Raw genomic sequence first — 26,793 nt, 5'->3', positions numbered from 1 at the left:
AAACTAAGAGGCCCTTTTCTAATTTACTATTTAGCCTATATGAATGTGCTTAAGTAAAATTATGATTTTTGTTTAATTCTGTGAACTACAAACAATAATTTCTATTCAGTTTTTTTACCTCAAATACTAGACAACAAGTGCATATTCACTTAACATTTGTAGCTACACGTATTTAAGAAAATATAAAAAAATAGTTTTTTATGTGATAACCTTGATTTTTTTCCGTCTTGTCATGCTGTCGGTCTTTGACATTGCTAATGGATGACTTTATGTCACTCCCGAGGTTTGATTTTGTGGAAATTCAACAGACACTGGGCTGGCTTTTTAAAATATTTAAAATAAACTTTATACACACACAACAAAATACTGTTATGTCGAGACCCTGTCAGATGTCTATATTGTAAATATGGATTGACGTTTTAAAAAATGTATGACTCGGCTTAATGTTTACTTAAATGGTGTGCCATCATAATCATCTGTCATGCATCTGTGTCACATCATCAGAAAAAGTGATCAATTCTTTTAGAATATACAGGATTTGTCCATGTGTAGATTAACCTTTAAAGGGATGTTCACTCACAAATGAACATTCTTTCATCATGTACTCACCTTCACCTGTTTGACTTTTTTTCTGCAGAACATAAAAGAAAACATTTAGAAGAACATTGGGCCTCATTGACTGTGTGTACATAAAATACATTTATCAAAATATCTTATTTTGTGTTCTACACAAGTGTAAAGGTGTGAATAGCCTACATAATGACAAAATATGTTTTGGGTGAACTACCCCTTTAATCTATAATAAGTATGTATGTGTAAATGTAAATACCATTATGTTAGCTGTACCAGAGTTTCTGAACTAGGCCTGTGTTCCATATTATAAATTAGTGAAATACTGCCACCTAGAGTAAGAGTAACTAATAGCATCATTGCCTTAAAATAAATACTTGCATTCAAATGTCAGTGTGCTGGTCAATTCAGTAAATTTAAAAAGAAAGAAGGGTTAAAAAATTCCAAAATGTTTCAGTCACAAAACAAGCATCTTGTTCAAAGATATTTACATTTATTAAAGAAGGAACTGCAAAGAGGTAAATACAGTACAATATATAGTGTGAACCTGGTGCATCACATTTTAGGCACTTAGCATAAAAAAATAAACTTGTCTCTCAGATCCCAATAAAACCTGCGACATGGGCATAACACCCAGAAGGAAAGACTTATTTTTGACTCAGGACAAACATTATTTGGTTGACAGGTGACATGACACATTACTAGTCTATAGCTGGGCCATTCGAGCTATTAGTCAACTGTTATGGTTTGCATAAACAATTCCACTTTTATAACAGAGATTGTCATGTCACAATGATGGTGAGAAACAGTAAACATTAATAAAACTAAGTCAAAACTTTCTAGTCCAATAACACAAAGTTGCAACTTGGTTAGATGCAATATTAACTGTCAAACAGGAAAGCAACGCTTTAGGGAATGACCACCGATACATTCTATAACTATAAAAACACTGAACACTATGAAATGAAGGACGGATTATTACCTCTCTGCCATCAAAGCATTGACACTATCAAGCACCATGTATAAAGATTTACTGGCCAACCTATTAAAACATCTCTCCTTAAATTAAGATCTAAATGAGATTATAGTGTAGCATCAGATTACTTATGAGTTGTCTATCCAGAATCAATACAGAGGGGGAAAAATCTAATTTGGCACATTCTGAAAAATTGCAAATAATTGCAATAACCTTCAAATAATTTAAGTAATACTTAAGCCGGCTGTTTTATGGATTATTGATTATTACATGGTGCGACTGAGAACTTGATATTGGTGCTACCGATAACTAAAATTTATCAGAACACACTGTTTTAGGGAGTCTCCGAATGAATCACAACTTTTAATATAAATATTTAACAAGTCAATCAAAAACAAATATCAATGAACTCTACCAAAGAATTGAACTCCACTAAGCGCAAAATAATCTTACAATTCTGGACTTTACCATGAAAAGACCCTCTTTTCAAAACTTTGAGGCAGAAAGAGGCACTCAAGTATCACAGAAAATGAAAATACAGTTAGTGTTTGGATGGCTATTTGAGGTTTGTTGGCTTGCATCTCAATACATCCTGTTAAATGTTTAAGTAAAGCATAATCATACACGTACAGGTGCATTTCTTCATTTGAAAACAGGAGACACACTGAGAAAACAACTAAAGTGATAACTAACAGATGTGGCTTCAGAGCAACATGTTTACAGAGAAAACTTTTACACTTATTATAAAGTCCATTATTGCTACTAAAATGACCCGGGGTCTTTGTTGATGTAACGAAGGGAGATGCATGGCACCAGGAAAGCGTAAATCCAAACAACAAAATGAGAACATCGGGAAAAAGTGTACTAATGGCAGACCACCTCGAAGGAGACGTAATAGTTTTAAAAGGGTGGCTTCCACAGGAACCGGTTGGTTCGATTTTAGTCATGTTTGTCACAATTCCCAAATCTTTTACCACCATTTAAAAGATTTTTCTTTTAAATTTTTTCTTTTTTTTTCATTCTGAACAATTCTACACCCAAAGACATTAATGGGAAATCCAAACGTGTTCAATAGATTCTGTGATCTTTTACAATGTAGGTATGCCATTTGGATCTACAATAAAACACAGCTTCATAATGAAGACAAGTCTTTGTGGACCATTCATTCAAAGATTATGGAATTACCTGAGAAATCTGTTCAATTGTCTGCATTAAAAGAGGTCTATAAGAGACAGCACCTTCTTTTCATACCAGTGATCTTCCTGCGTGCACCAAAAAACATACAGTGTGTCCAGTTTTCACAGTTCCGTTCTATACATACTCAAAACTTTCCATTTAAATATACAAGGGTTAAAATTATTTACATACAAACTGGTTGCAGGTACCAAACTCTCCTCTATTACATTATACCTTTTAAAAGCTTCTGGAGAAAATCTATGGAAAAATAATATTGACAGGTTAACTGTATCTTGCTGTACTATTAAAAAAGGAAACAATAATAAAAACAGTTTTCTACAATGGCATTTAAGCACAATCCAGGGGCTCTGTAGTTGTATTAGAACAGCTTATTCCAGTCTCTTGTCGCTTCCATAAGATGCCGTTGACCATGGCCGATCCAGTCCTCTTGGTTGCTGAAGACTCGACCACAAAACCAGCAACAAAATGTCAACTGCTGCTCTGAGCCGGCAGATGAGGACCTGACAACCTCATATTTATTTCTGCTAGTCTTTTTTAACTTTAGTTTCAAAATGAATCTCTCCGCAACGGTGCGTCCTACCGGCCTGGGTCTTGCACCGGCGTTGCTGCTGGAAGCATACTGCTTTAAAAGTCCACTCAGCTCAGAAAGGGCTTTAACTGTACTTTGCGATAGCACCACTTTGTGAACCTCCCCTTTGTACTTGTTCACTGACCTCATGATGCTGGCGACCTCAGGGATGTCTGCATCAGGGTGGTTCAGCACAACCACAGGCTGGTTTCGACGTGGACATTTGATTTCTTGAAGTGGACTAAAGGGACAGAGCCTCAGCATTCTCTCCACGTCCTTCGCGGCGGGCTCCCAAATTGAGGTAGTGTCTTTCTCGGCTGAAGACTTGTTAGAGATTCTCCTTGTTTTAGGAGCACTCTCTGTAAAATCCTCAAACAAAGCCTTTTTCCTCCTCTTCCTTTGTGGACGGGTGGGACCGGGAACGAGTGATCCCTTTTTTAATGCTAGATTATGATAACCTCTACTTTGAACATTTGATTGGGATACAACACGTTTAATCTGTGCTGGGATGAGCTTGAGACCTTGGGAATTAGACATCAGGCCTGTTGACGCGTTGGAGAAAGCTTTATGGGAGGACATCAGTAAGTAAGGCGAATGTAAAGAGCTAGTGGCAAGGTATACAGGTTTCTTGCCTGCAGCGTACGGAGCCGTGGTGAGAAATCTGGTGCCGTTTGGACCTCTTACAATCTTTAGGAAAACTCTCTGTTTGCCGACCTCGTTTCCTTGGTTACTTTGGTTCGGCGCTTTCCCATCAGAGTTATTTAAAAGCACACCCGACTTGGCTGGAGAAATGTATCTCACCAAGTAAGCTTGTCTCCCAATTTGCAAGGTGTTGGATTTATCTGCTGCTTGTACAGGCATGGCTAATACAGGACGGGTTGCGAGAACAGTCTTGGAACTTTCACCAGACTCCGGGGTGACGGGAACCGGTCTCTGAACTAAATAACAAGTCTGTGGCGTGTTGTTCGCCTGGTCCCCTGATGAAGACTTGACAGCACCTGATAACAGAATCTGTCCTTTAAGAGCAGCAGCGTTGACGAGGAAACGATTTCCACCGCTGGCAGATGTTTGGCCTTTGGTTTCCACGCTTGAATTCTGCACAGCCATTCCAATCCTCCCTCCATTTAACGTGAGAGCTACTCCGGTGGTCCTATTGGGTGTCTCAATCCCAGGTACATACGACACGTTTATTTTAGGAGAACAGGACTTTGTGATTAATTTGAACCCCGCGCCACTTTTTAGCTGAACCGGCACGGCATACGGAGTCTCTGATGATTGAAGATACATCTGCTGTTTTCCTTCAGGTGTCTGCAGGATCCTAAGTGTGGTTTTGGTCGGCTTAACTGTTTCTTGCGCTGAATTACTAATTCTTTCTTTTTCAAGTTGGTGACTGATGATGGCATCCGAGTGCTTCTCAAGTATCCTTCCCAACACAGCAGCGCTGTTCAAATTTGCAGGTGCTTTATCACCCATGAGGGTGCCGCCTTCCTGTTTCGTGTCTGACACAGAAGAATCTAGTTCTTTTTCCTCCTCAGGCAGCACAGGAACTAATGAATCATCAACAGTAGCTATGCACTCATCAACTTCGATATCACTATCTGACACACGTTCTAACTCTCTCTCTCTGCTTTCGGCATCGCCGTCATTAGCTCCTCCCTGTCTGCTATTGTCATCTTCTTCAGATTGTTCGTTTGGAAGAGGAGATGCAGGAAGGGTTAAGCTCCAATCACCAAAATCATCCTCACATTCCTCATCTTCCAAAATCGGTGGTAAATCTTCTTCAGGTTGCAGTGACTCAGGCGAGCTGCCTGAGGTGTCTTTAGAATAATTGTGAAAATTGAAGACCTCTTGACTTGGAGAATTGAGGGAGTTCTTTTCGACCTCTGCACTGCAATCTTTTGCATCACCTGAACTAATTTTAGGCGGGCTACAATTTGACTCGGTCGTGTCTTTTTTATTTACTTCGGAAGATTGATTTGAGGCATATATAAAATTTGGTGGAAACTTAATATTCTCCCCAGCTATAGAAAATGTCTTAACAGCAGTCGTCTCATTTAAGATGTGAACTTTATCAATATCAGAATCCTGCCTGTCTTTAGCCAACAAATCACTACCTTGGTTCTCTACGGGATTTTTAATACAGTCATTTTGGTCGGCATTTTTCTTACATGACTGATATTTATTTATTTTCTGGAGAAGCGATTCCTCTGACATTTTATCTGTAGTTATTTTCAATTGGTGGATATTAGTGCTTGTACTGGTATCATCTACAGTCATTTCATGGTCCGAATTTGCATGGGAAATTGCATTAGTAGTTTTTTCATCAGGCAATTGTGATAAAGAGGGTTCATCCTTGACCGAAGCGGACACTACCGTTTTATCTTTAGATGATTCTGTTTCAGCCATTGGCGAATCTAAAAGTGAGATCTCAGAAAGTGGAATTGCTGACTGGCTATCACTAGCGCTTTTTTCACGTGACCAGAAAGACACCACATGAGGTGATGAACTCCCATTGGATTGAGTGCTCTGACACAGGGAAACTGTAAGATCTTTTGATGTTGTAGATAGTGTGTCAACATTCACATAGGCAGGAGTGGCTTTAATTTCCTTCTTAACCCTTACTTTGTGCTCCTCTATAAAGGAGAGATGGTTGCAAGTGTGATTTTCACATTCTTTTGACTCTTCCTTTATTGAATTCAGAAACTTTTTAGCACCAGTCTCATTTGACTCTGCAGACTCTAAACTGATGAGAGATCCTGTTGTTGGCGAGAACGAAGAGCTGGGACTACTGGTTGTTTTATCTTCATTTACACCGGTGCCTGAATCACAAACCTCGTTTTCAGTGGATTCCTCCTGTTTTGCTGGTATGACTTTAAGAACCAAGTGTTTTTTACCATCTACCATCTTAAAGCCCATTACTTTAGTGGTGCAGTTGGGTGGAATTGAAATTTTATTTTTCACCATAAGAACAGTCAGTCCGTTACTGTTGGTTGGATTCAGAAGTTCTCTTCCAGGACTGTTCTCATGCTCTTGTAACTTTGGCTGCAGTGTTGTTGATGAAATGGCGTGCAAACCCTGTGGCTCACTTTTAAGGGGAGACTTTGTCCATTTATTACTCTCTTTTGTAACCCCAACAGCTCTTTCGAGGAACTGCTGGGTGTCCTCCAAGGTTTTTTCAGGATTAAACAATCTGCCGTTATGATCGAGTAGGCCAACGCCAGGGAGAGAGTTTAGTTTTGACATCCACTGCGATTCTCTGGATGCTGCACCTGGAGGTGTCTTTTTAAGCAACAGTTTTAGTCCAGATGAATTCACGACAGAATTGTCCTCATTTCCTTTCCACTTGTTTGTTCTATCCACCTCGTCGCCATGTGCCACAGTAATATGCTTGCTCAGGTACTCTCTACGGGCTGCACTGTAGCCACAAGTTTGACAAGAGAACGGAAATGAATTCTGTGCAGAGTGCACCAGGTTATGCCTCTGAAGCTCTCCTTGCATCGGGCTCAATTGTGGCGATTTTACACATTTGTGATTTCGTTCGTTGTGGTGATGAATGTGTTGAACGAAGGTGCCTGCATCTCTGGTTGAAAATTCACACTTTTTGCAGGAGAAATGTCCGTTAAGGCTGTGGCAGTTGGTGTAGTGCCTGGTGAGCCATAGAAGCGAATACTGAACCCCGTCGTTGCAGATCTCGCATGTGACTAAAGTGTTTCGATGTCCGATGCGATGCCGCTGAAGGGAAGAGAATTCGTTGGTGACAAATGAGCACAGATCGCACGGATATGTCGGAAGGGTCCCTATGTGAGCACCTTGAAAATGTTTCAGCAAGTCATTAGGGCTGTAAGTTGCGTCGTCTTTGCATTCAGAGCAACAGAAACTGAGGATTTTTCCAGAGAAGATGGCACCCTGTTGCATTTTACACTGAGACTTTCCTGGAGCTTTGCCGTCTGCGTGATGATGAGCGGTACCTGACTCCTCTGGGACTATTTCATCTTGGTCAGCATGCTCATTGCAAGAAGCTGTCTCGGGAAGCTGATGTGCCAACTCAAGAGGCAAAATGTGCTCCAGTGATGTGTCATCATCCTGGTTCTTGCCATGGCTTTCAGGGGGATCATTTGATGATGTCAGGTCAACCTCCATGCTTTAGAATAAAAGTTCCTGCAAGATTTAAAAACATCTATTATAAGTAATATTATTTACCCACATTATTCACACTGCAGTTTTACTTATCTTCAAGGGGAAATGTCCACTCTTTTTAGGGTTCCGCTATGCTTTTATTTTTCTATGACACAGATAATTTTATTTAAACTGGACATCACTACAATTACCTTCACAAAATAAGTTGCCGTCTCTTCTGCATAGACTAGCACTAATAATAGTAGTATATCAAAAATTATGCTTGGTGTCAAGATAGCAGAGCAGAAACAGGTTTATTCATTTCAACTCCATTATAATTTCATTGTCACAACTGTTTGTTGCTCTATAGACCAAGATCTAAACACTGGTCCATCAGCACTTTTTTTCTTATTTGTTAAATATATAAATAAACCTTCAAGATATTCATTTGAAATTGTTATTCAGTTATAAATGTTATTTTGGTTTATATTTTGTTTAAATGTGTTAAAAAATGAAACAGTAAGTTTTTCTGGACAAGCATGGTTAAAGTCTTCTGAAGTGGTCAATAACATCTTGTACAGATTAAGCAGTCTGAATCACTTTTTTATGAATGTTACTGTAATAGCACTGCAATTAAATATTGGCATACTGCATATACAATTATATATATATAGGCATAACCATACAACTAAAAATATTAGTAATATTCACTATTTAAATGTAAAATATACTAAATCATTACTTTTTCATACATGTCACTTATTTGTAGCTTTTTTGGCAGTCAACTACAACATCATTTAATACGTTTACATTTATTCCTGTATGGTGAGTGACCTTCGTGTACAACATGTTTTCTTTCGGTAATTTAACCTGCTTTTTAATACTGTACATTACATAGCCAAAATAACATCAAAAGACTCTAAAGACTTCCATGTTAAACCAAGATATCAAGTAATGCTTCACTTATACATATATTGCCATAACATGTCAAGTGTACACCCATGTTTTTAGAGTAAACTTCATCAGTACGATCCCAATATCGATATACATGTCCATGCCTTTCATTAATGCCACAAAAAGCCCAAATATACGTTTATTCAAGTTCCAGAGCTGCTGCATTTGGCAAACTTTTGACCAGGCTTAACATGCACCAAGCACATCACATCCTCTTTATAGATGCTTAAACAAACTTTGTCACAAATAAAACATGCCACAAAGAATCAACAGCAAACAACAAGAAATTGTATCAGCAGATCGTTAAAGTCTGTTGTCTGAATTGTCTTGACATTTACCAACTTTGTGCAACGCGGACACGCATAATGACACAGGCAACTAAAGGAAGTGCCATGTCAATCGACTCAACGCGACAATTATGGCCGTGCATTTCTGGATGCAAACCGACTACTCCGCGTCTATTTCTCCGAACACATCTACACGCCAAATGAAGTAATTCAACCATAACCCGGTTATTTATTCACGATAAACAGAAAAGCAACTCGCCCCCACCCACGCCAGACATAATCAAACGATTAAAAGCAAAGAAGTCCGCGAAACGACGAATCACTCAGAAAAGTGACGCTTACAATAGTGTGGTGTGTGAATACGTGATAACTTGAAAACGCCTTTTTAAATTGAGCAGTTTCGATAAATTTACCTCTTTTTTCTCTTTAGACTGGCAGGTCGGTGACGGCAGCCATGACAGTTCCATCCGGGTTCCGCTCGCCTCGCTGCGCGTGAGGCAGGAACTCAGAGCGGATGAATATGGATTACCTGCAAAGGCTGATTAGGTTGGCTTTACCAACACATAATACTTATTTTCTACCAAAGTAAATTATCTCAGATAAATAAAGACGTTACTCGCATTAATAAAATAAATAATTCCGATTAATTTATATCAAGTAAACGAAGATCCGGGTAGTACTTTGTCGGTTTTGAACAGCAGTTAAATTCAGCTTTAAAGCTGGTCATGCATGCTGCTGTTGTGTGGACTCCAGGGACGCCATGACTCACTGTAGATCATAGCGCGCCATCTTGACCTACTATATCATCACACTAATGTTACATACTTACAACAGCTTTTATCAGATCGTTTCTATTAATACTGGCGCCCAAAGATGCTGCAAATAGATGTATGAATCACTGTGCTATTGTAACGATGGTGATATTTCTTCCATGGTGGTTATCTAACAAATGTAACAAATTTTAAAAGACCCTGCTATAATAGTCAAATATGATCTCCCCATACATGACGTAGCAGGCTACAATTGTTGTTTTTACAATATAAACAGTTGTTTTGAGTTATATAAGGAATTTAAACAGATAAATATTTACGAAGCAACACAGCCAAATATGTCCTCCCCTTTAAATTACGAAGACGTCACTTTAAAATGTTTTAAATGATTCACTCACAATGTAAGAACATGGTTTTATGCCAACGTCTTTAAAACGTTTCTGAGAGAATGTTTAGTCAATATTACCTAAAGTCCCGATAACATTTACTGTTTTAGCTAGAAAAGCCCATTAATAGATATGTTGCTGTGGTCAGTGGTTACCTTGGTTATTTCAATTAATTATATGAATAAATTAATTCAATTCTATTAATGAATTTATATCAAAGACTGATATAAATAGTGGAGTTTTTTGTTTTATTTCCCTGTGTGCATTGACACAAGCAAGTGTTTGTAGTGAAATTTCTAATAAGTTGAAAGTATGGCATGTTTTTTTTAAATGGGGATCCATAAAATCTTACAGGCTAAATACTGAGGTTAATCAACACATTTCTTTAAAATATTACAGTGCTCAGCTGCAAAAAAACAAAACCCATTAAAAACCCACAACTGTAATTATGAGAATATTAGTCAAGTTTTCATTACTTAAAGTCCTAGATAGCATATGACCAGACATGTCCAAAGACTAAAACAGTGAATCCATTAAAATGGTTGTTTAGAACATTTGCTCGATTTTTACTCATGTAAAGTTGTCTCAAATAGAGCATAAGTTAGATTTATTGTATAATCAAATAAATTCTGGGTCAGAAATATCAGGGCCAACAAAATTGGTCCCCTAAGATGTGATAGAATGTAGGGACAAAAATTCATAATGCATTCCTTCTTTTTGTTATTTCATATTTGATATATTTACAAATGTATATGTTTATATCTCTTTGGTCTTAGAGAGCATTTAAGTACCTTATTCAAAAACGTATTTGAAATTAAATGCAACAAGAAAAAGGCTCCTGAATATTAATACCAAAGTAAAGTCCTTTGCATTTAAACCTCTGATACTGCATTTAATGTTTCCTCCTTGGACATATGGCTGTTGTGAGGCAGTCGAGAAAACCCTCAATTGAATGTGAATCCATATATTGCATGTGCCTTAATGAATACAGATGTTAGCCCCAGCTTATATCAACCAATCGTCTCATGTGTCACTGCTGATACTTATACACCAGTCATACAATCTAAAATCTTCCAAATTTGACATTGAAATATAGGATGAAAAGCATTCAGGAAGGAGTTATTTATAATCATAAATTATTAAAGGTAATGGATGTTTTGAAATGAACCATTAGTAGAGAAATATCTACCAATGATTAAGCTTCACAAACTTTATTATTGCATTTCTTTTTTTATTGAGACCATAATATCTGGGCTGTTTTCAAGTAGTTAAGGATATATAAATCAGTAATTAATCACTGCAGTTTTATTATTGTCAATATAGATTATTGGTCTATCTGACTGTGGCCTATTCGTATTAATTGGGGCATTATCACAGCAGTTAAAGGGTATGAATCATCACTATAGCAGTCTTTTTACAAACTGATTGGGCAATATCAATCAAAGAGGCTAAAGCACATTCATCAAACCCATTCGCACCCGTGAGGTCATCTTTTCTCATTTGATTAAACAGAATATAACAAATGTTGAAACTTTAGTGCAAACAAGGATATATCATTTCCTGATACAACACAACCACTGAGATTTCATTTGTCAAACAAAATAGTAACCACTTTTAATGTAACATTCAAACCTGCTTATGATATTTTATCATATTAGCTGTGCAAACACACATTTGTTACTACATTGCAATTTTGTGAACCACATTAGCTGTTTTTCTTTAAGTTAAAATAATTAAATATAATGTAGGCTGCATCATACAATTTTAATAATAATATACTCTCATATTTTAAATAAAATTAACAACATCATTACATTACAGGTGAAGCATTGTTTTCTAATTAACTACTCCTTAACCTTCTTAAAGTAAATGACAATTTTCAGGAAACATGCCATACAATTTTATTGTATACAAATTTCAAAAAATATATTTAGCATTATATTTTATGTGATTTCATAAAATTAAATTTTACAATAAATTTGATGTTTGTTGTGGCCTGGGGGTTAGAGTGTTGGGCTTGTGATCAGAAGGTTGCTAGTTCAAATCTCAGTGCCAGTCAATGACTGAAGTGTCCTTGAGCAAGGCACCTTACCCCTGATTGCTCTGCAGTAATGTGCCACTGTAAAAAAACTACTTGTAAGTCGCTTTGGATAAAAGCTTCTGTCAAATGAATAAATATTTGAAAATATATTTATTAGCTAACTCTGTATGTACTCTTAAAATGTATAAATCTATTAATACTTTGCTTTATTTTACAAACACAAATTGCAAGTATTAAAACAAGTAAATCATAAGGATCATTCCACCATCAGTCTTAACAATTGAAAGTATTAAAACAAGTAAATCATAAGGATTGTTTCACAAACAGTCTTAACAATTCCAAGTATTAAAACAAGTAAATCATAAGGATTGTTTCACAAACAATTTTAACAATTGTAAGTATTAAAACGTGTAAATCATAAGGATTATTTTACAAACAGTCTTACAAATGGCCTTGATATTTTTTTTTGCAAATTGCTGTTTTCAGCATTATGTTTTTGATGACCAAAATAGAAAGTGGATGAAAGAGGTGTGAATTAAGGTGTGGCATGTACGAAGGTGTGACTTAAAGGTGTTGCCATTAAAGATCATATAGAGCCCACTTTAACTTCAAAGTATACTGATGTTAGGACGTCCCACACTGGACCTAAGGGGGTTTAAATAGTGGCAGCCTCCAGTCCCTAATCATTAGCTCAAGGAGCAGTAACAGAGGATCCAATTTGACTTGCTCAGACCTTAGAATTATATTCTATAAGTGACCAAATCAACCAAATATGTGGTCTGACTGCATTGGTGAGAACTTACTTTTTTATTTGAGTTGGTATTTATCTGGATTACTTGTTTATGGTGTGCATTGGTGTAACTTTATTTTCTCATTCTTTCAGCTCAAGATGGAAACTCACAGGCCAGTAAGATTGCAGGCCGCAGGAAGAGAACATGTTTCACCAAAGAGCACTTGGAACTTCTGCGAATGGCTTTCAGTGTGGACCCTTACCCTGGCATAAGTGTAAGGGAAAGTCTATCTCAAGCCACTGGTCTACCAGAGTCACGTATTCAGGTATTTTAACATCATTTTATATTGACATAGACAAATAATTAACTGTTCATATTGTAACTGTTTATAAAAGTCAATATAATATAATAGATTCTAACATATTTGATTTTAATGTTTTCCAGGTGTGGTTTCAGAACAAGAGGGCCAGAACCCTAAAAAACAGAATCACTCGGACCTCACCCCAGTTAGACAGCACCTCTCCTCTCCTAAGCCCCTTTCTACCTCCTTACCTGGCCACTGTTGGGGCCAATGGACAAAAGAGAGGTATTCAAGAAGAGGCTTTCAGCATCCCTCAAGCCCAGATGCCTCAGACATCACCACAGCACTTTACCTTTCCACCAAGAGACTACAGCACACCAGCTGGTAAGCCGAGACAAAGCAGACTAATGGGAACCAGTTCTTGTTCTCCATCTTTTCCTGTTGATCTCCAAGCTATGGCAGACAGCTGGAGTTCTGGTGGAAGCACACAGTCCTCTCCAGAGTCTATATGGAGTCCAGCAGCGCAGAGTTTTGGTAACTCTTACAGCGATGAAGTTCATATGTTCCTCTACCCACCACCTCCATACCCACATGGAAGTGCCCGATTTGAGTGTGTTAGTGGACTAGAGTCACTGCCAATATCCCCTGCTTCTTCTGATTCTGCATTTTGGGACATGGGACTGGAAAACAGCACACCGAATGTGCCATACACTGAGTGTGACAGCCCCTGGGACATGCTTGCTGAGGAACAGTCTGTGGCCCCACTTCCAGATCTAGGTCCTGAGTGTCTGGAGGATGTCCTAGATGAAATGCAGCCCGCTTGGTGGAACTTAAATGGCCAGATGGATCTGCAATAATCTTTCAAATATCCATGACCCGGCATTTTTTCACCAGCAGAGACAACATCATGTTTTAACATGGGATACTGATCGATGGATTTTGTTGGTTCTTTTGAACTGTATTTATTATGAATAATTGTGCGGAAAGCATGCTGTGGAAATACAGCTTATGCAGAAAAAGCAGACATGCACATTGGTTAATAATCTTATGAACTTTATTTATTTTAATTGAGCAGTGTGGAAATAATAGATACTGTTGCTCCAGTGAATAATTTTGGACTTATTTATTATTTAGCTCTTTTAAAGAATGACAATGCAGCTGGGATATTTATTTCAACATATGGTTACGTATAGTGACGCTTTGTTTAATTTATTGTTATTTATTTGAAATAAAATATAAAAAATGAATGAATTTGTCAGTGGATTTCTTTTCATATCTTGTTGAGACGACGCAACTACATTTATTATTTAGATCAGTACATTTTTTTATCTTACTTTAATTTTGTTTTACATTTAACTATCCAAAATTATAACGTTTTGGAAGAGAAAGAGAAAAGTCATCGAAGAGTGAAATGCATTCTTGCATGTGGATCGTTCCTTACGGCGAGTACTGTTTGACACGACAGACATTTTCGAACGTAACCTCTTCCGCTTGTCACCGGAAGTGCAACACACGTGTAAACAGTGGAGAGAGTCCACGCTATGGCTCTGTGATTGATAACTTGAATGAACATCTTCACATTTCATTACATACGTGCATCGTTTTAGAATTAAGTATAAACACTGAAGGTAAGCATATATTTTAAGTTACGTGAGTGTATAGAGGGAGCTGCTTTAATATTTTGTCTCCAGTATTTTAAGTCTGGCTGTTAATATACCATGATATATAACCAGATTATGTCTTCTAAAATATGCAACATTAACACTCGTTTCCTTGTAATCGTTTGTGTTTTGAAGTTTAACAATAATATTACAAACATTTTGTCATGTCAATTTTATTCAGTTTGTAAAGCAGCTTCAGCTTCTCGTTGTCATTTTAATGCATAGAAAATAATGCCACACTGATGCTGAATATTCAAAGGATAGTCGTGGCCACCATTACTTGTCGTTCAGATGAATAATGCTTTCAAAAGGGTTGTATAAGGTGCTCGTATTATTGAGATGTGTTCGATCTAATGACCAAAAATGTAAAGGATGATCTGTTCTAATTTTCTGCTGGCTTTAAAAAAGTAAAGATGGAGAAGGAACAGAAGAAGGAGCAGAAGAAGCACCAGCAGAAGCACAGTGGACCCAAAGCACAAAAGAAAAACAGAAAGAAAGAGAAGGAGTCCGAACCGGAGCAGGATGCACGCAAGAGGAACCCAAGAGCATTTGCCTGTCAGTCAGCTGTGCGAATGGCAAGATCCTTCCACAGGTCAGTAGTCACCTTCGAGTTGTTGCAAATCTGTATAAATGTCTTTGTTCTGATGAACACAAAGATATTTGGAAGAACGCTTATAACCAAACACAGTTTGCCACCCATTGACTACCATACTTTACCGTTTCTTTGTTCTGTTGAACACAAAAGAAGACTTTGAAGAATGAACGACAGCAAACAGTTCTGGGGCACTTTTGACTGGGGGGCAAAATCTGTCTGGTTATAAGCATTCTTCTAAATATATGATCTGTGTTCATCAGATCAAAAACACTTATACAGATTTAGAACAACTCGAAGGTGAGAATGATGACAGAATTTTCATTTTTGGGTGTAGTATCCCTTTATCAAATACACAAGCCAAACTTTTTAGCTTCGCTTATAAATATTTGATGTGACCGTACATTACATTGTGTATGAATTAGCAATGATGTTTTTTATTGTGTCCTTCCCACTTTTCTGATCTTACATTTTAGTCTGTATGTAAGCTTTTACTTTACCAGTAATCTCATTTCATGTTTTTATCCATTTATTTAGGACTCAGGACATAAAAACTAAGAAACATCACATTCCTCTGGTAGACCGGACCCCTTTGGAGCCCCCACCTATTGTTGTAGTTGTGATGGGACCTCCAAAAGTGGGCAAAAGTACCCTCATCCGCTGCCTGATCAAAACCTACACACGGCATAAGCTTTCTGACATCTGTGGACCTGTGACTATAGTATCCGGTCAGTTTTATTGTACAACATTAATACAGCTGTATTTTCTTTTATGTACAGGGCCTGTTTACACGTAATATTAACATCATCTTAGGTGATGCATATAGATCAAAGAAAGATTTTAAACGTGGCCTTAAATGTTTTCATAACTTCTAATCACTTCTAGGGTGGTCAAAAATGCACTTGATGATTTTTATGAAAGAGTAAGATTCTTCACTTTGTCTATGTTCTTAATCAAATCATCAAATTTCTGACATACAACAACTTCTTTTCTTTTTGTAGGAAAGAAACGGCGTGTGACTTTTATTGAGTGCAACAATGACATCAACACCATGATTGATTTGGCTAAGGTTGCTGACTTGGTGAGTTTAGACATGTTTAATGTTCAACATTGACCAGGTTAGATTCTTGCAGTTATATAGTACAATGGTGTTAGTTATACCTTGTTAACACATGTATATTAAATTATTACAAATGTGTGGAGCCTTTACTTGTATATTGTGGGAATAAACTAAAAGTTTATTAAGCTAAAAGTACTTAGCTTAATATTTCTGCTGTGTTTCTGCTGTCTCTTTTACCTACTAACAGTCTTGTTCTATTTGACCACAATATTCATGTTTTTAAATAATAATTAAATATAAAAATAAATCAACATTTTATCATTGTAAATGTACAGTAAACAATACTGAAATTATTGAACTTCATTAGGTCCTGATGCTGATCGATGCCAGTTTTGGCTTTGAAATGGAGACCTTTGAGTTTTTGAACATTTGTCAAGTTCATGGCTTCCCTCGCATCATGGGTGTCCTCACACATCTAGACTCCTTTAAGAACAACAAGACGCTTAGAAAAACAAAGAAACGCCTCAAACACAGGTTCTGGACTGAGGTTTACCAGGTATATTCACAGCTGTTAGAAACCATTACATGTGTAATGAGAGTTGTCTCGTATCAAAATATGAACGTCTTCTGTGTAATCTGCAGGGAGCCAAGCTATTCTACTTGTCTGGAATGGTGTATGGAGAATACCAAACACAGGAAATAAAGAACCTGGGACGCTTCATCTCAGTCATCAAGTTTAGGCCTCTTGTCTGGCAAACTTCTCATCCTTATGTTGTTGCTGACCGGTAAGTCATCTGAGAGTCTTTTTTGTGATCTTTCTAAGCATTTCTATTACTGACAGTAATCTTTTTTTATGGACAGTATGGAAGATCTTACAGATCCAGAGACTCTAAGGTTAAACCCCAAATGTGACAGAACAGTCTCTCTGTACGGCTACCTGCGTGGGACATTCTTGAAGAATAAATGCCAGGTCCACATTCCTGGTCAGTCAACATGAATGTATTGCAATTTTTTTTAAGATGTTCAGTGATTTGTGTCAGTGGTTCTCAACCGGTTTTTCTGTGCTGTTATTGGATGTTTTCTGGGTCTTTTTTTAGCATTTTATGTATGTTTTGCTAATTTGGTCCTTTTTTGGACAGCCTTTGTGAAAAGCAACACGAACAAAAAATTTTCTTCATTATTACGTTATTACTACTAGAACACGCATAACGCACAGAAATAGGAAAAAACTTTTCTTTGGGTGGTCTTACCATTTGAGAACCACTGATTTATGTTGCCCTTCCTCTTCAGGCGTAGGGGACTTCTCAGTAGCGGACGTTAGTTTCCTTCCAGACCCCTGCCCCCTACCAGAGACGCTCAAGAAGAGGGCGTTAAATGAAAAGGAACGGCTGCTTTACGCCCCCATGGCGGGAGTCGGGGGACTGGTGTATGATAAAGATGCCGTCTACATCGACATGCCCGGTGGGCACGCCAACCAACAGCAGGTTAGAATTTGTCACGGCACATCCCTAATGACATCGTTACCTACATGGTTGATTTAATGCAGGAAAAAATATTGTCATTAGTTTATAAGCCAACTGAAGCTTACTACACAGAGCAATAATTTAGTGATTTCTTTTTAATATGCTTGTTTTATCAAGAAATATGACCTTGAGTTTTGTGATCTGCTGGAAATGAGGTTGTAATTGTGTGATAAATGTGTGTTTAGGAGGTGCGGCCTACCACTGAACTTGTTCAGTCTCTTATTGGAACACAAGCCACTTTGGATGTAAAAATGGCAGCTAGCAAAGTGTCGCTGTTCACAGGGACGGATGCACTCACTCATGAGGAGGTACAAGAAAACAGGTGAGATTTGTTAATGGTTTGATTATACTGTTTTACTTGAATGTTAAAACAGTTGATGAATGATAAAGTAAATGTTACAAAAATGTTTATAATATTTCTATGTGATGTTCTGAAAAACTAGTGGGAAGCAGAGCCCCGTGGAGAGCAGAGAATGGGATGCAAAAACTCAGAGAGAGCGGAGAAGAGCTGTCTTTGCTGATGAGGACGAGGAAGCAGATGACAGCGAGGGAGAGAGTGATGATGAGGAAGATGATGATGAGGAAGATGAAGAAACTGAAGCAGGCAAAACAACACTGGGAAGAGCTGGCTTTGCTGATGAAGACCAGGAGGCAGATGACGGCGAGGGAGAGAGTGATGATGAGGAAGATGATAATGAGGAAGACGAGGAAACTGAAGCAGGCAAAACAACACTGGGAGCACCTGGCTTTGCTGATGGAGACGAGGAGGCAGATGACGGCGAAAGCAATGACGAGAGTGAGGAGGAGGGGGATGAGAATGAGGAAGATGATAATGAGGAAACTGAAGCTGGCAACACAACACTGGGTAAGAAAGCATTGAATGAGGCAGGGCCCCCGGTGAAGAAGCAGAAGATTAAGGAGCCTGTGGCGGAAATGCCTGCGTTCGCTGACAGTGATGATGAGCTGGAAAAGAGCGAAGATGATGATAGTGAAGAAGAAGAGGATGATGATGATGACACTGAAGAGGAGGAGATGGCTGCTAAAAGAGGCTCAGGTCCAGACTCCGGTCATTGCTCTGAGGAAGATTCAGATATGGAGGATGAAGATAATACATCATCAAAGCATCCAGAAGATGAGATGGACTTAGAGGAAGATGTAGAGATGGGTTATGAAACTGCAGGTACAGTGTATTAATAATTCATGATTTTGTATCAAATAAAGCTAACCGAAAACATGTTCTTTATAAAAGATTGGACTACTAAGGGCTGTGATAATGTAAAGGACCTCCTGCTTACAAAGTTGCATTGTTTTAAAGCAGCTTTACAGGAAAATTAAAACACAAAAAGTGAAAATTTACTCTATAGAGTACAAATAATGCAGCCTTTCCCACTAGTAGCTCTGCAAATATAACCATCACATTCACAAAGGAAATGGTGTAGCAAAATCTATTATCTCTTCTCCACATGTTCCTACTGTTGCCACATACCACCCAGCCTGCTCCCCCTAACATTCTCAGAATTTATTACGAAATTTCGTACTTATTGAATTTTATTTATTCAGATGTGAGAATTCTCAAGAAAATCTGTGTTTATTTGTTCTCTCGTTTCATGATCCCTTAAGTCGTTTTTCATTCAAACTTTCCCTCTGGCTCAAGTTTGTGCCTGTAATGTTATTGGATTTTACTGCTCTGAAAGCTTTTTTCCGAACGTATCAAATGCATTCGGTTTATGGAGATGTGTTTCTTGCAGGAGCGCTACGATGGAAGGAAGGTTTGGCCCAGAAGGCAACAGAGGCATATTTAAGACAACAACGTGCAGCCCCCAACCTGCGCAAGTTAGTGTACGGCATAGGTGAGCACAAGAGTGGTCCCTGTCTTTCCGCGTTTTTTTCTTCACTTTGAATGCATTACCAGTCGCTTTAAAAGCATTTGCAAAATGCATAAATGTAAATGTAAATGTCACTGAATAAATATCTGTTTTGACGGACATAAAGGTTGTACTTCAATGCTTCTGTTTAATGCTTATTTTGTAGTTGTGGCGGAAGAGGAAGACGATTCTAAAGATGAGGAGGAAGAACTGGGTGGGTTATTTAAAGTCAGTCGACCAGAGAAGAGTAAGAGAGTACGAGCAGATGCATTGGACTGTTCTCGCTTTCAGCCAGACAGCAACCATGATTGGGACCAGGAGGAGGTAAAAGACTAAGTAAATGTGTGTTTTGTATTCTGTGTTGGGTTATTGCTGTTTCTTAATGAGGAACTGTGTGTTTCCAGATGCTGGCCTCTATCAGAGACTGTTTCGTGACTGGAAAATGGGAAGAGGACAAGGATGCTGCAACGCTTCTAAAGGAAGATGGTAAGAGAACTAAACTCAAGCACAGATGCAGGGGTTATGTGTATTCTTTACTTTATTTAATCTCTCTTGTTGTTATAGATGACCTCTATGGAGATTTTGAAGATCTGGAAACAGGAGAGGTTCACAAAGCGAAGGCTGGCACTAAGGACCAAACTGAGGTTTTAAAATCGAAGTAGTTTTAATGCATTACTACGGAACTCTCTGAATACTTTGTGTTGCTTGGTTTGTTTTAAATGTTTTAAGAAAGTATAATTCACTAATAATCTATTCTTACAGGGATATCAAATCTAGTAAAATGAAAGATAATGTGCAAGTATAACAACATAGTAAAATGTGACCCTGGACAACAAAACTTATGGATGAATTTTTCGAATTTTAGATTTGTACATATCTGAAAGCTAAATATTTAATATTTCTTTTGATGTATGGGTTGTTAGTATATGACAATATCTGGCGGATATACAACCATTTAAACTCTGGAATCTGAGGAGGCAAAATATTGAGAACATTTATTTTTAAGTTTTTATATTTACATTATATTTATATAATGATTTTTGTCATAATAGAATAATAAATAATTAATTTTTTGGCTTTTAAAAAAAAAATTCCCATCCTACTTAAGACTGGTTTTGTGATCCAGTTCAAGTATGATCAAAATCACTTAATATTTCATTTCCATATGTATTTGGTAAGAAGCTATGTAGCATGCCGAATAATATAACTGGTCATTATCACATAACATTTTGACAAAACACTTATTCACCTATTTGCCTATTAGTCTATTAGTAATATTTCTGTGGTGTTCTGTTGTGCTTTATAAAACACAGGGAGGGAGTGATGGTGATGGGGGAGACGATGATGATGATGATGCCGAAGAAGAGGAGACTCCTCTTGTGAAGTATGATGATGACGAAATTCAGAAAAACAAGCGTCTGGAGAAAAAGAGGAAGCTGAAGGAGAGATTCAATTCCGAATATGACGACGGGGAAGCCACTTACTTCGATGACCTAAAGGAGGAGTTGCACAAACAGGCTGAGGTAAGAAGTTTACGTTGAGCCGCCCTGACTGACCAAATGCTTTCCTCTTTAGAATGTGCCTTTAGTTGGGAGTCTTATACACCACTGAATTAGCAGGAAGAGGACTGAATTGCGCATGTTTCAAAACCAGCTAAGACCTGTTCATTTTGTTTAGGTATTACTGATGTTAAGTTATTGAAGCGTTTTGGTTGTTCTCTGCAGCTAAACAGACAAGAGTTCGAAGATGTGGATGATGAACTGCGGGTTCAGTATGAAGGCTTTCGGCCAGGCATGTACGTGCGTGTGGAGATTCCTGCTTTACCCTGCGAGTTCGTCACCAACTTTGACCCCCACTATCCCATCATTCTCGGCGGTTTGGGAGCGAGTGAGGGCAATGTTGGCTACTTGCAGGTGAGCCGTCACATACACCACTGCTTCTTGTTTCATTGACCTGCAGGTTAATATAGTAGTCTATGCCAAATGTCTTTGGAAGGCAAACCATGGTAAACAATTCTGGTTCTTCATCAGATGCGTCTGAAGAAACATCGCTGGCACAATCGTATCCTGAAAACCCGCGACCCTCTCATCTTGTCTTTGGGCTGGAGGCGCTTTCAGACCATCCCTCTCTACTACATCGAGGACCACAATGGACGTCACCGCCTGTTGAAATACACACCTGAGCACATGCACTGTGGTGCCACCATCTGGGGTGAGATGAGGCACACACACCACCGCCATTCAAATACATCCTGCAGTGCACATGTCTTGAATTGAGTGTTGCTTGATTTAGTTCGGAATAAATATATAAATTCCCTCAATATTGAATATTAATTTAAAGCAATCGAATTTGTGGTAGATTAGTTTTTATGTTGGCCAACTGTGTAACATATTCTTAATGTTTTTATCTTTTTTACTGTACTCTGAACTGTGAATTACTTTATTGCTATTTTGTGCTTCAGTAAATGAGAGAATTCTCAAGTGTTCTCTTGGCTGCAGGACAAACAAAACTGCTATTAAATTTTGTATACACAAAGCGTGCAGTGCTTCAAGATTCTTTTTTAAAAATGAGAAAATGGTCATAACTTAAAGCAAAATCAAATATAAAATTAAGATATTTCTTATTAAATGATGACTTCATAATATAAATGTAATTAATTTTAAATGATATTGTTAAGTCATAATTTAAAAATATTTTAGCTTTACGTTTAGTTTTGTATAAGTGCAGCATCATATTTTAGTATATATTTTACTCATTAATTTTTTTATTGTTAATATTTAATTATTATTATTCTAGAAATAATTTGAGCAGCACTACTCATTTCAGTTTCTCTCTTTTTTCACATCATGCACTCTCCACTCTTTCTTCATTTCGACAGGACCCATAACACCTCAGGGCACAGGCTTCCTGGCCGTGCAGACTGTTGCAGGTACTCGGGTAAGAACCCAGCATAATACGAGAGCAAACGAGCAGCTGGGGTCACAACCTCCTTCAATTCAAGCTCCTTGCCCTATAGCCACAGCCGGATGAAAGGCTTCTCTTTGAATCAACCCATCTTATTTCCCCCTAGGCCAATTTCCGCATCGCTGCCACTGGAGTCGTTCTGGACCTCGACAAATCAGTGACCATTGTGAAGAAGCTCAAACTGATTGGATACCCTTATAAAATCTTTAAGAACACTTGCTTCGTCCAGGTAGGGAGTCCTGCAGACTCAGGAATAGTTCAGCAGCGTAGTAGCAGAGCACACCAGGGATCTCCTGAAATATAACGCTTGCGCTCTCTCAGAATAATTGGATCCTCTCAGACTTGGTTATAACTGTCTTTTTTCGACTCTAAGGGAATGTTCAACACCGTCCTGGAGGTAGCCAAGTTCGAGGGCGCGTCCATTCGCACTGTCAGTGGTATTAAAGGGCAGATAAAGAAAGCCTTACGGACGCCGTTGGGCTCCTATAGAGCCACGTTTGAAGACAGATTACTGATGAGCGGTGAGTCATCTTTGTTTCTCTATTTATAAATATTTTCTGCATTCGTTTTGCCCTCGTATTTATTCGTTTAAATGCGCGTATAATGAGCTGTGCTCGGGGACTTAATTCACCGTGCATTATTTCTCAGAAGTGTCTGCGAATGTAATAACTCCCAAGAAAGGCCCCATGTACATAAACAAGCATCTTGTTTAAATGGAGAGGTATTATAACTGATTATTATACTTCTCTCTGGAGAGATGGGCATGTGAAAAAAATCGCAGTTCGTGCAGTTTGTAAGTTCAAGCCTTATTAGGTCTACGGAATCTTTATGAGATGATTATTGTTTCTTTGGCTCCGGGGTCGACACTTTTTTGCCAAGTGTGTTTTAAGGTTTCTCTTGAGTCCACATGTCACACTTTCTATGTTTTAAACAGCGTATGTACTGTAGCAACAAGAGCACATTTTTCTTAAATGTCATTTTCATGACATCCCAAAACAGACTCTGATTTAAGACGACTTTTTCTTGTTAAGGCTGGTTTCAAGGTTATATATGGAAAAGTGTTCGATAAAACTGTTTTGCTAAAAAGAGAGCTAAAATCTGGGTAGCATTTCTTATTATTATATTACCGGTCCTTTTTCTGAACATGTCCACCTATGGCACTACCTCTATTTTTGTTTTCGCAATTGACATACGTGAATTAGTTCCAACACCATGGCAGAGTTGGCTGCACAGACCAACACAGAACACAGTTCCCAGCCTCACAGGAGACGAGAGCAATGGATTTATTTTGTTTTCAATGGAAATCCTCCAGACTTAACGAGGCAAAGCTGCAAATAAAGACATTGTAAGTATCGGTATTTTTTAAGTAAGACCTCAGGGAGCTGTGGGAACTTAAAAGTAGGTACAATGTCACTGTGAAACGTTTGTCCGTTTACTCAAAGAAAGCAGTGTGTATGGCTTATAAACACGCAATTGGATTGTCCTGTGTAACTTAAAGAAAACGTGATGCATTTGTCTCAAGTACCATCAATTATAGAAAGCAGTGTGTATGCAACGCAACGGGTTTGTCATGTGTACTTTCACACATATAGACAACGTGACTCGTTTGTTAGGAGTCCGTTCCCTTATAGACAGACCTGTCAACACTCCCGTTTTGTTATTTCACCCGTGAAACACCGGGACGCGATCGCGGTGCTCACCCCTGAAAGCAGTCGTGACCGGACGAACGGCGACCAGAGCGCCTTCGCGGGGAAACCGGTGTGATGCTTATTGAAAACAACATGTTTACTTTCCCCCCCAAAAAACGTGACGCCTTTGTTAGGAGTCTGTTCACTTATAGAAAACAAAGTGTTTGGTGTTTAAAGACGAGACACAGCATTTCTCATTCGCTTTATGTGACCCTTCTTTCTTGGGTAGGGGGATACTTTCACTTATAGAATGCAGTGTGTGTGGTTTGTAAATACGGGACCGGTTTGTTGTGTACTTTCACATATAGAAAATGTGATGCCAAACAACATTGGCCCTAAGGACTTGGACACAAAACCATGAAGACATTAATCAAAATATCTGTTCGTTTTCAACAGAAGAAAGATATGTATATTAATTTTGAAGGACATGAGGTTGAATAAATGTCCATTTTTATTTTGGCAACTATCCCTTTAAAGTCCCTGTAGTTAAAAGACCCCCCTGCATGTTTTAGATATCGTGTTCCTGCGTTCCTGGTATCCCGTCTCGGTTCCTCAGCTGTACAATCCAGTGACGTCTCTGCTAATGCCTGTTGGGCAAAAGGACACATGGGCCGGTATGAGAACCCTCGGGCAGCTGAAGCATGACCTGGGCATCCGGAACAAACCCAACAAGGATTCTCTGTACAAGGTAAGCAACCACTTCCCAAGTTTAAAAATAAGGGTTTTTAGGTCGTATGGTGTCCCCTTCATTCTCTTCTTCTGTCCTCCACAGCCGATCGTGAGGAAAGTTCGTCATTTCAACCCTCTCAACATTCCCAAGGAGCTGCAGAAATCCCTCCCCTTCAAAAGCAAACCCAAACAGCATCTGCCAAAAGGCAAAACCCCGCGAGACCTGCGGAGGCCGGCTGTCATAAGAGAACCCCATGAGAAAAAGGTGAGAGCTGTCTCAATTTCTGTCTCCGTGTTATATAAGCCATGTGTCTGAGCTGTTTTACTGTCATTACACAAAGACGCTTTTAATATCCACTATTAGTTTAAAGTTAATCCAGCAAGCAAAGCCTCCAGAGTGTTGGCTAAGAAATATCATATTTCATTAATCCATGTCCCTGGCAAATACCGCCGACTGCTTACTGGCCAATTTTTAACCAATTTCCTTTGAAATCCTCTTGCCCTCAAGAAGACACGGAAAGAGGGGTTATTTTTTAAATCCATTTCTTCGTCCAAAATATTTAAGAGTTCGATTTTAAATCATCATACTTTAGTTATTAAAGACTTTAAGTTTTCCCTTTGGAGATTGTTTTGTAAATATGGTTTAACAACCTAAAGCTTAATTTTTGTTCAGTTGCAAAACACTTTTTTATAGTTGCCCGAACTCTAAATTCATTAGTCACTCCCGATCAAGTTAATTCTGTTAGCTTCAGCAGACGAGTCCATTTAACAAATATCGTTTAATTCCTAAATGAAATCATGTTATTTCATCCAAACCTGAAGCAAAATCGAGAATTTTTCAATACGATGAAAGTTTGTAGTTACCACTGCTAGTGGCTCATTTGTCCTGACATTTTGCTTTTAATCTGCATTAAACCTAAAAAGTGTTCAGATTCAATCCAATGTCTGTGATCTTGCTAAATTTCCACCCCTTAGGGCTCATGCATCATCTTTTTATTTTAATCCCTATTTCGTCCACCAGGTGGCAGCATTGCTTGACGCTTTAAGCACGGTCTACTCACACAAGAACAAGAAGGCGAAAGCAGAACATCGTGCAAAGCACAAAGAATTCTTGAAGCAGAAAGACATCGAGGAGGAGGGGAAGCAGAGGAGACAGAAGGAGGAGAGGAAGAAGATCTACCGTGCCATGGGACAGAAGGAGAAGAAGAAACTCAAATCCAGCTTGAAGGGAGCATCCAAGGACAACTGAGGCTACCTTATCACATACCTGATTCTGTTAAATATGGCTCCAGGCCTGTTTGCAATATGCCACTGACTCAATTCTCACACCAGCTGTTCTTTCTAAGCTGGCTGAGGTGTTCAGCTGTTGACCTAGCTGGGGACCTGAAAATGGGTTTTGGTGAAAACAGATACTAGTTCTCCATAAAGAAGAACAATGAAACTGCCTGGTTAACTGATGCTATATCTAAAAAGGATTTTCAAAAAAAAATACATCGGTGAAACAGTATGAAACATCTGTATAACCAGTAAAATGACACTTAGGTTTGTTTTATTGCATTGGTTTTTAAATAAAAATCATATATCTTGATAAAGCAAAGGAAATGTTTATTGTCTTCAGAATCAGATGACAAGGTGAGATGATGCTTGCAAAAATAGAAATGCATCAATTTGTTAAAAATGACTCCTCTTCATCCGGGTCATCTGATGTACTATTATAGGCCACAGGTAAGATGACCCTAAATTTGAGTGAATTTTCCTTCTGTGCACTATTGTCTCCATAATCCAGCAACGGCTGCTGAGCTTCAAATTGTTTTCTTTCACAGAGCTGAAGGCAGCTAGATGGAAAGCCTATGAATAGCAACTATACTGCAATG

At 38.3% G+C, this 26,793-nt stretch overlaps 3 protein-coding genes across 4 annotated transcripts; 2 read left to right on the top strand and 1 right to left on the bottom strand.

Moving 5' to 3' along the window:
* Positions 1-1,054: 1,054 nt before the first annotated feature.
* LOC306905742 (zinc finger protein 518A) lies at positions 1,055-9,445 on the bottom strand. Its single transcript, XM_079476604.1, has 2 exons — positions 9,082-9,445; positions 1,055-7,469 (listed from the first exon to the last, which is right to left on the bottom strand). Exon 2 carries the CDS (start codon positions 7,449-7,451, stop codon positions 3,102-3,104), a length of 4,350 nt encoding a protein of 1,449 aa, XP_079332730.1. The 5' UTR covers positions 7,452-7,469; positions 9,082-9,445; the 3' UTR covers positions 1,055-3,101.
* On the top strand, positions 8,790-14,123 carry mxtx2 (mix-type homeobox gene 2). The gene is made up of 4 exons (XM_079476605.1): positions 8,790-8,873; positions 9,099-9,214; positions 12,749-12,921; positions 13,041-14,123. The coding sequence occupies exons 3-4, from the start codon at positions 12,835-12,837 to the stop codon at positions 13,752-13,754; spliced, it is 801 nt and encodes a 266-aa protein (XP_079332731.1). The 5' UTR covers positions 8,790-8,873; positions 9,099-9,214; positions 12,749-12,834; the 3' UTR covers positions 13,755-14,123.
* A 213-nt stretch (positions 14,124-14,336) lies between these two features.
* Positions 14,337-26,513, top strand: bms1 (BMS1 ribosome biogenesis factor). Of its 2 annotated transcripts, none has more exons than XM_079476772.1 (23): positions 14,337-14,525; positions 14,972-15,150; positions 15,688-15,878; positions 16,152-16,231; positions 16,578-16,766; positions 16,853-16,995; positions 17,072-17,193; positions 17,501-17,694; positions 17,919-18,055; positions 18,177-18,913; positions 19,482-19,583; positions 19,765-19,922; positions 20,003-20,084; positions 20,163-20,242; positions 20,912-21,121; positions 21,323-21,511; positions 21,629-21,809; positions 22,477-22,535; positions 22,669-22,791; positions 22,936-23,083; positions 24,763-24,938; positions 25,023-25,184; positions 25,941-26,513. In XM_079476772.1, the coding sequence occupies exons 2-23, from the start codon at positions 14,972-14,974 to the stop codon at positions 26,166-26,168; spliced, it is 3,870 nt and encodes a 1,289-aa protein (XP_079332898.1). In that variant the 5' UTR covers positions 14,337-14,525; the 3' UTR covers positions 26,169-26,513. The 2 variants fall into 2 exon arrangements, with proteins under 2 accessions (XP_079332898.1, XP_079332899.1); XM_079476773.1 differs by having other exon boundaries at positions 14,406-14,525; positions 14,967-15,150.
* The last annotated feature ends 280 nt before the right edge of the window (positions 26,514-26,793 follow it).

Source organism: Barbatula barbatula (genome assembly GCF_947034865.1).
Source record: "Barbatula barbatula genome assembly, chromosome: 16".
Taxonomy (NCBI): Eukaryota; Metazoa; Chordata; class Actinopteri; order Cypriniformes; family Nemacheilidae; genus Barbatula; species Barbatula barbatula.
Note: the sequence above shows the minus strand (reverse complement) of the source record. Positions and strands in the feature narration are given on the sequence as shown.

Bases quoted from the DNA above. Each gene is read 5' to 3' on its own strand.
- LOC306905742 (XM_079476604.1), bottom strand. From the start codon at position 7,451: ATGGAGGTTGACCTGACATCATCAAATGATCCCCCTGAAAGCCATGGC.
- mxtx2 (XM_079476605.1), top strand. From the start codon at position 12,835: ATGGCTTTCAGTGTGGACCCTTACCCTGGCATAAGTGTAAGGGAAAGT. The intron at 12,922-13,040 runs GTATTTTAACAT...AATGTTTTCCAG, and splicing joins TACCAGAGTCACGTATTCAG to GTGTGGTTTCAGAACAAGAG.
- bms1 (XM_079476772.1), top strand. From the start codon at position 14,972: ATGGAGAAGGAACAGAAGAAGGAGCAGAAGAAGCACCAGCAGAAGCAC. The intron at 15,879-16,151 runs GTCAGTTTTATT...TTCTTTTTGTAG, and splicing joins ACCTGTGACTATAGTATCCG to GAAAGAAACGGCGTGTGACT. The intron at 21,512-21,628 runs GTGAGCCGTCAC...GTTCTTCATCAG, and splicing joins GCAATGTTGGCTACTTGCAG to ATGCGTCTGAAGAAACATCG.